This window comes from Perca flavescens, chromosome 1, assembly GCF_004354835.1.
Source record: "Perca flavescens isolate YP-PL-M2 chromosome 1, PFLA_1.0, whole genome shotgun sequence".
Taxonomy (NCBI): Eukaryota; Metazoa; Chordata; class Actinopteri; order Perciformes; family Percidae; genus Perca; species Perca flavescens.
This window is the reverse complement of record NC_041331.1, coordinates 32323546-32335956: the sequence shown is the minus strand read 5'-3', so window position 1 is coordinate 32335956 and position 12411 is coordinate 32323546. Positions and strand designations below refer to the sequence as shown.

The 12411-nt window shown below is 39.3% G+C and overlaps 1 protein-coding gene across 1 annotated transcript in view; it reads right to left on the bottom strand.

Annotated features, from left to right (window-relative positions):
* The window catches only part of unc13c (unc-13 homolog C (C. elegans)), a 110348-nt gene that overhangs the window by 85130 nt on the left and 12807 nt on the right, over positions 1-12411 (bottom strand). Inside the window, exon 3 of the mRNA XM_028575211.1 lies at positions 3505-3612. Coding sequence (XP_028431012.1) covers positions 3505-3612 — 108 coding nt within the window. The remainder of the gene's footprint in view (positions 1-3504; positions 3613-12411) is intronic.

Genomic DNA, 12411 nt, shown 5'->3' with positions numbered 1-12411 from the left:
AAATGTACTTGGGAAAATACAGTACATTTGGAGGTCAATTCGGGATAAGACAAATGATAGGAGATGAGGAGTATAGCACAGGGAGAAGGGAGGGAAGCACCACAGGCAGAAGACCAAATTATTCCACATCAGTGTAATTTGTGGGCTCAAGACTTAGAGTTTTGCCGCTCTTGGTGCTTCAGGCCAGATTTGCCTATTGCGTAACGCTCCCTTTTCACTGACCAAAATGTCCAGTTTGAAACACAAATCATTTTATTTAAAGGAATAAAAGGATAACCAGCACAAAGTGACAACACGATGGCTCAAAGGCACATGCTGCATTCTCTTTCATACCTACAGATATCACTTCAATTTATCATTCCAGAAAAACAAACACACACTAACAAATACACTCAGATACATGTATTATTTCAAATCCAATTTAAGGGAGACGCAAAATCTACACACCATCACACCACATACCATGAAAAAACAAAAGACAAATTTACAAACATATACACAAACACATGCAAATGCTGGGAAATCACAAGTGTTGACGTGGCTGATGATAAAAAATGACTTAAAACCTGTGTATCCAAAGCACTGCTGTCTGAAAGAAAATGACAGGAGGGCGGAGAGTTAGGAAAGAGCAGCTCACTGGAAAACACACGCACTTAGTTAGGACACAAATCTACTATTACCGCCTGATGACACAATTCTGTTTTGCCAAACATTTTATGCAGAAATGGAGACAAACATGCGCCTCAGGGAGAATGGCTATGAACAGAGGAATACCGTATAAAGTAGAACCAGTAGAAAAGGCTTAACAGAAAGCTTTCAGCCAAAGGTTGAAAAGTGAATATAATTTTTATTTTGCATAAAGAATATTTAAAAAATCCATGCAGCACAAATTAAAAAATGATGCCTTTTATCGATATTATCTGAGTCAACAATCATACATGTAGCTATGGAGACATGGGACATTAAGTAAGCATAAGCAGTTGATATCATATTGCCATTTCAGAGACAAACTGTCAGAGGGCAAGCCCTTTAAATAGGGGTGTAATTACTGTGCTATTGATCCATGGGTGATAAATGGCAGCATAATCATGATCTAATGTGCTACAAACAGAAAACAGCTGTTCACCAAAAGATCAAATTGCTGCACTGATTAAAAACAACACGATACACTGCTGTTGACATGCAGTTGCTGCATCACTAATACAGCAAGAGGCAATGTAAATTAGCTTCTTTCTTTAATTTTGCCAGTTTCTATTCAATTTAGTTTTGTCTGTTTAGTTGAAAGTTGACACCATGAAAATATGAATTGATAACTATTAAAATAGCAATTACTCTGGACCTGTGCATTGATTGAGAACACAACGCATGGCAATTGGTGGATGCTATTACCCAGAGTGCTTTATAGTACCATTAGCATTCACGACAAATGCATATCTTTTCATGATCATTTAAAAACATTAAAAATACATTCCACTCAACATGAAAATAATTAGGTTATATACATACTTGTTATATACATATACAAAATGTTGATAGTTGTAGAGACACTACATTTTTGGTACAACTGTGACAACATATTGTTACTGGGTGAGGTAACATCAAAAGCTGCACACACGCAGAGACACAGCACTCAAAGAGCAGCTAAGCTGAAAGTGGGTACCATGGACAGCGATCAGCTAAGCTACTTTCAGCATGGCTATACAAGATAGAGCCATCTCCTCTACTGGCAAGTCTGCAGCTGCACTAGATAAAGCCAGACCACAAAGATAGGCTATAGGCTGCTGGTATAAACCTCATTTCACAGGTGCCTTAAATCTGTGGGAAAAAAAAATGTAATTGATTGGTATGAAAACCTCTGCCTATGTCTGCTATGGGCAAAGTGTTGTGCTTTCAACAGTAACAGTAAATCCTGAATTTCAGTGTCGACACACACAGTCACACCATACATAGATCAGGGTTTGCCAGAGCAGAAAAGCCTGCACATGGCTGATAGTATAACCAGGACTGGCGCTGACCCCTTCTCCAACACACACAGGAACATGTGTTCTTACTTGGACACAATCAAGCACACATTTACACAAAGATGCACTAACATAAACTGGTGTGTGTCTTGGTATAGTGAATACAGACACACACACACACACACACACACACACACACACACACACACACACACACACACACAGCAAGAGAACAAAGTCCTTTATGCCAGTACAAAAATGATTATTAAATCAAGAAACCCTTAATCAGTGATGACAGATTTCCACAAGACCCTTAGCCTGACAAACCAAGGAACTCACCATTGACAGGGTTCAATCTGAGGGGCGGGATAAACGGTTGTCTTTCAAATTCCCTCTGCACGTAATAGGATAGCGCTGCAACCAGGCAGTGATTTCTGATTTCTGTGCCGTTCTTTGTTCTTTTCTCAAAGAAAAGCTTAACTCCAAGTCTTCCAGAAGACCGCTGTTCCCAGCAGCAGCAGCCATAAGCCCACCCACCGACTCTATACACGATGTGATTGGCCTGACCAGAGTTTGGTTTTTCCAGCTCGCAAGCCAACGGAGAGTGCCTAGACCCCCCTGGCTGCAAAATAAATTTGCTGAATTCTGGGCTACAAGACCCTCATTTTTACAGATGTTTTTTAGCATTCAGCTAAAAAACATTCAGTTCCTTCAGCAGTTCAAGCCTCAAGTATGAACACACAGGAGTGTATGGGCATGAACAAATCCCTAAAAGTATGGCACATGATTGAGGTCTATTACTCAACAGTATTAACGTTACAGTAAGGGACTGTTCGTTATTTATTTCAGGGGCCACCGGAGGAGTTTTGGGACCTTTAGTCAAAATACACATGACCCTCCCCACGCCAGTAATAATTTTTCTATGACATCAAATGTGGCATTTAGGAAACCTTTATTACAAACTTGGCACGGTAAGATGTCCAGACTAGTGCAACAGTAATTTTCGTTTTTTGCGTCCTGCTGTTCCCATCGTCAGACAGGTAATATTTTTTTACTAAAGCCGTATATGAAATCAGATGTATTACCTACCACCATTTAATTGTTTTGTGTTATTTATAAAATATCTGGTCATGCCAGACGTAATTTTAACAAGACTGTATGGCCGCCTCAATTATTCCACAAATTTTTTAAACAATGCAATTACCCGTTTTAGCCACCAGGGGGGAAGCTCCCCCTGCCCCACAACAAACTCATGGGTCAGACCCATCTGCTAGTGAAGGAGGGCCAAGACTGAGAGCTAAATGGATAAATATGCTCCAAACAAGCCACTTTGAAATGTTGCTGTTTCTATGAATACAAATGTTGGATGACCCTCCCCTCAACAAACAATAAAAAGACACGACCCTCCCCTATTTTCCTCTGGTGGTCCATTCGATAAATACCGAATGGTCCCTAACGTTACATCACTACGCAGCCCAGCTCCACGAACTCTTCAGCATCCACACTTCTCATATTCAGTATTTGTTTTTTAAACAATTCGCACTTGAACCAGGTTGGCATATTCACTAGCAACACCTAGTTTAGCTTGGTTGGTGTCCGGTGACACAGCACGCAGATTGCCCGAAGCTGTGGAAGTTATCACACTCCAACTCTACACAAACCGGAAGCAGGGATTAAAGTGAGAAAAAAAATCTTTTGACTGAACTTTTTTTCAGGCCAAGTCATAAGCTGTTCACATCTACCTACAGTATACAGACAGCACCCCTTTTGCGATCGCGCCCTATCATATTGTAGAAAGGCTTTACCTTACACTATTTAATTACTTCAAGCCAAAAATGTTTACAGGGAGTTTTTTTTATTGTTAGTATGCAATTCAACATCCATTCAAATCTATAAAATCAAGTTTGCAAGACTTTACTGTTTTTATTCAAGGGCTACTAATAATGAAACATATATAACTTTAAATGAAAGCTTTTTTTAATTATTTAAATTCAAACTAGATACTCTAGATAAGATAATATATAATGTAATATAATATACCAACGTAAATGCCAATTGTTTCAGTTATTGTTTCATCCCGCTGCTGGAGGGGGAATAAAGAGTTGGCCTCCAGGTTTTTTTTTTTTCTCTCCCCGGTGATCAGACCGTCTAGGTGATACCGTCAAATGTGCATTAGCATGTTGGCTGCGTTTCACACATACCCTACCAAAGTGAGCACCACCGACACCGTCATTGTGCATATCGGCCGTGGGACAGTCTGGCGAGGTCAGTGACTCAAATCTGTTCGGTGTGTCCCGTGCCGTCGTCCGTCTGGGGGGCTGTCGGCCTTCATTTTGACTGACCTGACATGTTCGGTCGGCGGCAGGGCTGTCGGGACTCACCCGGAAATGACGAGCGGAATGAGGGGACTAGAGTCTCTCAAAATCTGATGAAAATCTTTTAAACTGACCTTTGTTGAGCTGAAATGAAGACAGATTCAGGAACTGCACGGCCTATTTCTCGCTTAAAATTTTTTCAGAAACACGTTTCAGTGAACTATTTTAGTACAATATGAGATCGTATTCTGAACGGCCGCCATGACAGTCCAGGTCTGAATTTCCGGAGAAAACAAACCCAAGTGACGCGTTCGTCCAATCAGCTGCCGGTTTTCATTTCTTGGGCGACATCACAGATTAGCGCCGCCTGCTGTTATAGAGATGTATTACGTCTCGTCTCCTCTCGTCTTTTTGGTCTGTTCTGTGGCAGTTTTTTGGACCTCGGGGACGCAACTGATCATATCGACGGGGTTTTCTGTCAACGGTCGGCCGTCGGCTATATCTGTGTCTACACAACCCTCTCTCCGTTGCTAGCCGATCAGGAACCGTCAGGCGGGTCTTCCAGCTCCCCCGTTTCATTAGCGCTAGACTGACCACACCGATCCGCTAACCTCAGCCACATTGCTCTCAGCCTCGTCCGCCAGTTGGTCCGCATCTCTGGCCAGACCTTCAGCCCATTCTAACCAATGAGCTAACGTTAGCTTGTTAGGAGCACGGTGCAAGACGTTTTGTTTTCTTTCCTGACAACTGACTGATTTGCGCCCGAGCTTGGCTGTTTAGGGCCACAGCTTTCTCACCATGTTCACGGATTTAAGATAAAACACCATGTTGTGCCATTATTATTGTTATAGCCTAGCTACATCCATGTGTCGCGCACCCCACACTCACAATTGATCATACCCCAAGAAGTTCAACAGATTGGCCTACCTTATTAGCTGTCTCGATTGTGTCATTATAATCCCAAAACGTTTTTAGACCATTCTTTGTGTGTTTTTTAAGCCAACGAGCTAATGAGACAAGTGTGCAGCTTGGCTACAGCATAGATAGCTAGCTAAACAAAGCGAAACTCATGGCTGACGCATCTTCTTGAGCTGTCACTGATTGAGACACAGGAAGTTCTCAAAAACACTTTTAGGTCTGTAAACATCTGTCTATGGTAAACAAACATTAAACAGCAAACAATTCACATTCATTCAACGGACCTAATATTTGTAGTTGCCTTATTCCTCTTTTTTGGCAGATGCTAACCTCCGACATGCTGCGGCAGCTAACATTAGCATTTTTAGATTAAACATGTTACGGTCTGTCCTCGAGACCCCCACCAACTCTTGCTAAGACCAGACAGCAAACAAGCCGCCTTGCTAAAATATCACATACAGTCGGCATCCTAAATTTATGGGTTTTTTCTATATTTAAACTTGATACTCAGAACCCCTTTCATACTCGTTAACGTTACTGAAGCAGGCTAAAAAGCCCACAGCTGCCAATCCACGCTGGCTGAGCTAAACTACATAATGCTAAAAAAAATATATATATATATATATATATAAATATATATATATATATATATATATATATATATATATATATATATATATATATATATATATATAATAATAATATTTTTATTATTATTCATTAATTAATTTGGTTAAATTATGTTTTGGTATAATTCAGCACGAATGAATGTTTACACTGAAAAATATTAAGTATTACGTTCACTAAAATATTGTTTTATCATAATAATATATATATAAATAACAATATTAAAGTATATTTCCGGAGCATTAAGCTGTTGTGTGGACTTCTCCTACTTTGAAAATTCACTTTTTTTGTCCTGCACCAGCAACTACATGGATGTGCACAACATCGTCTTTTTTTGAGCTGTGAAGGGGGTCTCAGCAGGCCTACTGACTGCCACTCCAGCCAGGCCTGCCTTCCACCCTGCTACAGAAGTGTCTGTATTCAGATGCTAATTCACACTCCCAAGGGCATTCTGTAACCAGGTCAGCCTTGCTTGGAATATTTATAGAGGTCTGCTGTTAGTGAAGTTTGCTGCTTACTCCTGGGGGAGCTAAGGAGGTAGACCCTTTTTTTTGCTTAGTGCACCATTTCTCGAGAAAGTGTGGATATGAAAAATGCAGATGCAGGGAATGAAGAGTCTCTGTTGTTGGCTTAGGTGCTACCATCCAAATTAAAAGCACTGAATGATTCAATATTGCTGTTTCCATTGGACTGTTGTAAACAGTGAAAGCCTCTTCTCCACAGTTTACTCTCACAACTTGGATTAAGTGTCAGACTAGACACTTAAAACACCGTACTATCTCTCTCTGGTTGTGATGTTGCCAAATCATCCTCATTATTCGATCATGAAGTTACTTTTTACCCTAAACGTGCACTACGGTAATTTCAGAATAATTCAGATTTAGGCAAAAGTTTTGCTTTATATGTACAATTTAAATCTCACTTTCAAAAACAGCATATCTGATTAGATAAGGGCTGATAACCCATTTTACCCCAATGCTCTATTCCTGGTTTATTGCCTACATGGATTCTATTTTGCATGGAAATTGAACTAAATAAACCCTCTGACATCAGCCTACCACAGATAGATATCTTGGAAAGGAAATCACAGGTGTAACGTTAACTAATCACATTAATTATGGCTTTGTTCCAAGGTGAAATAGCGTAATTCATCCATTAAATACCTTATTAATTAACACCTGTGCTCTTTCTGCTATGACATATCACAATGTCTGGATTTTTTTCAGTTAAGAAGTAACGTTAGAGATTAATACTGTATTACTACTGAATTTGCCCAACTGGAGACACCAGCCCATAAGTACTTTATGTAAAACTTAGACAACTAAAACAGCTTTTTTTTAGCATGATGTGCACACATCAGCTACATGAGATAAAGGCATAAAGCTAATGAGGGGGTAGTATAGAGTATGCTTGTTGCTGCTTCTGTCTATGGCTATTTATCCATCAGTAGTATAATGAGTTCTAAACAACTGTCACATACATGCATATTGCATGTGTTTCCATCAACTCTGAGCAAGTAAAAGAGAAGTGTAAATTGTCAGGTAGTTGGTGGTAATGCAGCATTAAAGCATGGCTTAAAACTGGACAGTCAGAACTCTTTAATGTCAGGTAACATTGGCTATTTGCTACATTTTTGTGTCAAACATAAAATGTAGCTGGATTTCTTAGCTTTTTTGTAGCTGGATAGAATGCTATAGACAAGGCCTCTAAATAACATGTAGATAGATGAAGAAAAGAGCCAAAAGCCATCAGACAGTGAGAACACTTGGTCACACACATTTATATTTGGAGTCATATGTCCGGAGTCTACAGCATGCCTCACCTCACACATACACGAGTCAACAAAGAGAAGTGAGTCAAAATCAGTGAATGAGTCAGACAGTCAGATTGTCTTTTAACCAGAGGTGTCAAAACTATTCACATTCATTACTCAGATAGAAGTATAGATACTAGGGTTTGAAAAGACTTCTGTAGAAGTTGAAGTGTCAACTCCAGCTTTTTACTCAAGTAAAAGTGTAAAAGTCCAGGTTTCAAAAGTACTTAAAGTATAAAAGTAAAAATAATGTCAGGAAAAAAATTTATATCAATATGCTTTTTCTAATTAGACAGCAAGTTTTGGAAACAATTAGCTCGTGGTACTTGGGTGTCCAGAGCTTGCAGCGCATTCGAAAGGAGTTGTTTTTGCATCCAACCATTTCGAAAAATTCTTCCAGGTACGGTCAGGGATGTAGAAGGGTTGGCTGGTCTTCCTGGCTACCAACCTCCTCAATGGTGCTTGGTTGGGACATTTTGCTTGAGTTCTCTTGAGTCTCTGCCGCGGACATCTTCCTACTGGGCTACATACGTCTGCTATTTCCTGGCTGGAGTGTGACGTGGTTTGTGTCATGTGCAGGTGTGATGGATCGCGTACAAACCAATAGGGTGTCGGAATGGTATATGTTTATACTTCTCATCCAACCACAATCCAATTCACTCTATCCGGATGGCGCAATTTATCTGGATAGGTTTTTGTTTTTGTTGTGGTTTTTTTTTTAACGATGACAAGCCGGAATGAAAACAAGCCAAACTGAAATAGGAGTAACAAGGCTATTTTTAAAATGTAAGGAGTAGAAAGTACAGATAATTGCGTGAAAATGTAAGGTGTAGAAGTAAAAAGTATGCTGTAAAATAATGACTCCAGTAAAGTATAGATACCCCAAGTTTCTACTTAAGTAAGGTAACAAAGTATTTGAACTTTGTTACTTGACACCTGTGCTTTTAACACTTCTCAGCTGGTAATCCAGCAAAAGCCATGTACAAGATTGAAAATGGACAATCACTGTCAATAAATAGACATTGCAGTAAAGAAATGCCAGATATGTTTGAGGGATTTAGATGTATGTCACTATAACATACATTTTCCACCAGAAAGCACTGACAAGTTTATTTTTCTGTAACATATTTCGCAGTATGTATTGGTCACAGTTCTTTGATAATCATAACTGTTTACAGAATGTTATGTGCGATGTTAAATAAAGAATATATAGGTCCATTTATTGTACCAGATCTTTTTAACTCATGTATCAATATTGGTATTGGCCTCAAAAATCCTTGATTATTGATTGTGACGTAATTACAATTGGTAATAGCAATTCAAATTATTGGTGCATCCCTTTTGCCTTTATTCTCACTGTGTTGACATGAATGACTTAACACACATTTAAGAAGTACATTGAATTGACTTAGTTAAGCAATAGTAATGGTATATATAGGACTATAATTTTGATGATTATTTATAGTGTACTGCCATTTCTATCTTGCCTACCAATACCTCATATGAGTTGCGGTTTGTTGGTTTTAAACGGTTACATTCAATCATATAACAGAGAAGAAATCTCTCCTAATTTAACTGCATTTTCAGTTTATAACAGTTCTGAATTCCTTCTCTGCAGGATGTTTGGTGAATGTGGCCACTGAAAAGGTTTGTGCACACATCTGTCACACAGTCTTCAGGTGTAGCCTGTATTCCCTGAACTACAGAACCTACCTACATATGTAGGTCAAGAGCTTTTTCATTTTAAGTAAGAGTGCAAATTCCCTGGTCTCTTTTTTTCATTCCAACTGAAAGACTATTTTTCCTTCAATAAATCAATCTTAACCATTTATATACCCATGTTGATTTTAAATCGCATCCTTTTTACGTAAACCTTGACCAATCAGCTATACAGCATTTTTATTCAAAGCTACTACTGTAGTAAGGCTGTATGATACAGGAAGACAAATGAGAGCGTGTAATATTCTGCTACATATAGAGAATAAAATATATATTATTTAAAGCACAGTGGTGCAAAACAATAGTCACATACAGAACATTCTCAGTGGTAAGCCAATATGTAAAGACTTTATGTTCACACTTGCTTTAACCGTCTGCCAACACTACACCTTATAACAGACTGTACTCATGTTTTTATTAATTGGGAAGAAGTAATGTTAGTCCTGTCAGGTCCATAAAGTCAAGAACACACATGACAATAAAAATTATTTAGGAAATTTTTATTGAATAATTGCATTTCAGCTAATAAATTCTGAATTAAATTTTGGCGGTATGGCTCTGTTCAGGGAGTCCTCTGACCTTTCATGAGTACCATGAAATAGCAGAGAGTCAGAGGACAGCAGCAGCATTAGGGAATGCTCACACAGTTTAGGACTGTGTGAGCTGAACTATTCCCCCACATGAACAGAGCAGCAATGATGACATAGAAGCAAATGCCACGTCACACACAACCAGGAGGAGCTGGGGAGGTGGCGGGCGGCAGAGAAGCGAGCAGCAAGCAGGTAGGAGCAAATTGAATCTGCTTTAAATAGGGCGCCCTGTTTGAGTGTAGCCATTGAGCAGCGAGGGGTGTTGACCAGCTGATGGGCTAATCTAGATCAATTCAATTCAATTCAATTCAATTCAATTTTATTTATAGTATCAAATCATAACAAAAGTTATCTTGAGACACTTTACAGATAGAGTAGGTCTAGACCACACTCTATAAATTCCAAAACCCCAACAATTACAGTAATTCCCTCAAGAGCAAGCATTAGCAGTGGCTATTGCGACAGTGGCAAGAAAAAACTCCCTTTTAGGAAGAAACCTCGGCAGACCCAGACTCTTGGTAGGCGGTGTCTGACGGGCCAGTTGGGGGCGTGATGAACAGTGGTGATAATAGTCACATTAGAAGTCACAGTGACTTCGAAGAAGCTCAGCTCAGCTGGAGCAGATCAGCTGATGAGACCGTGTTGATGGCCAATAGCGTTAGCAACGTCTTGACTACCTGGCCTGCCAGAACTGACGCTGACGCTCAATTTCCTGAGGCCAGGCCTAGTGTAGTTTTTAAAGTCAATTAAATGTTGATAAAAAAAGAAGTATAAACCTCCATAAACTTATGCCTTGAGCCACAGGCCGCTACAAAAGAATGTACAAAGCCCAATTCCAATGAAGTGTGTAAAGCGTAAATAAAAACAGAACACAATGATTTGCAAAAAAAACGTTTTCAGTTTGAACATTACATATCTTGTCTTTGTAGTGTTTTCAATTGAATATAGGTTGAAAAGGATTTGCAATTCATTGTATTCTGTTTTTATTTACGTTTTACTTGGGAGACACTCAGCTCACGAGATGAGATGTGACACGAGATTGGGTTCACGAGAACGAGACGAGATTTTAACACTATTTTAAAGAAAACTTAGATGATTAAATATGACTGGAAATATAGTCTTTTATTCAATCGGAAATCACAAAATGACAGATGAGCATTGTGAAAGGTTTTGCCACAAACTCAAATGGCTTCTCTCCTGTTTAACTAACCTCTTCAGACCTAATAACTCCCAAACCTCTCTCCTCCCAAACCCATCGCTACAAACTATTTATCAAAAAATATGAATTTCTTACATTGCACTGTAACTTTTAGTCTTGTGTTTGTATCTTATTCTTTTTTAGTCTGTTTTATTTTCATGACCGATTTCAATTGCTATGTAAAGCACTTTAAATTGCCTTGTTGCTGAAAGGTGCTATAGGTGCTATAAAGTAGCCTTGCCTTGCCAGTACAACCTCAGCCTGTCAGTATGTCACCAGGGCATATGAACGCTTTTGTCTTGTGCCTGTCAGTCATCACCAGGGCATCAGAGAGCACCAGTCTGTCTCGGAAGTTAAAGCTTTAGTGCGTAAATTTTTGATATTAATGAACGTCCGTTACATTCAAGCCATTGCCAAAAGAGTTGTAACAAAGCTAATTAAGACTATCAGCTCCACATAAAATCGAGCAAAGATAATTACCTCTTCTGAAGAGTCCATCATGTTTTGTGTGTGTAGTTCCACTTGGGTGTGACTGCCGTTCTGTTATATCGAATCCTCGATGGTCATTAAACCAAGTTTGAAATAAAACAACTTGTTTCTATTCATGTAAACTCTCAACATGGTGTCAGAAGAACTTTTCCGGAATGTTTTTAGGAGAGGACGACGAATATCCTGCTAGACGGTGCGGCTAAAGGGCTAAACAGTCAACATGGCGGACAGATTCCGGAGACCAGGCTCACTTGTTTTTTAACGGTAACATCGGTGAAAACTGTTGGCTATATGGTGGAAGAATATGACATTTTCATCGCAGCAGGACACTCTGACAAGCCGGCCATTGAACATGAACGGTCTTTTGTGTAAGCGGGAGAAGTGAGCGAGCCCAGTGAGGATGGAAACATCCTTGTTTCCCGCGGAATCCAAAGAGGATCCTAAATGCCTCAAGAGGAAATTTCTGGAGATGTGCAATCCTCAAACCAATGTTACAATGGAGAGACACAAGTTCAACACACAAAATCAAAAGACTGGTGAGACAATTGAATCATATGTCAGTGATTTAAGGATTAAAGCATGCAATTTTGGAGATCTCTATGAAGAGCTCATTAGAGATTGTCTGTGGTATTAATAATGACAATTTAAGAAAGGTGTTACTGCATGATAGCAATTTGACATTACCCAAGGCGGTCTCCATCTGTCAAATGCATGAGATGACTGAAAAGCACAATATAACACAGCACACTCTCACGAGTATTGATGCAGTTCAAGCTAGGTT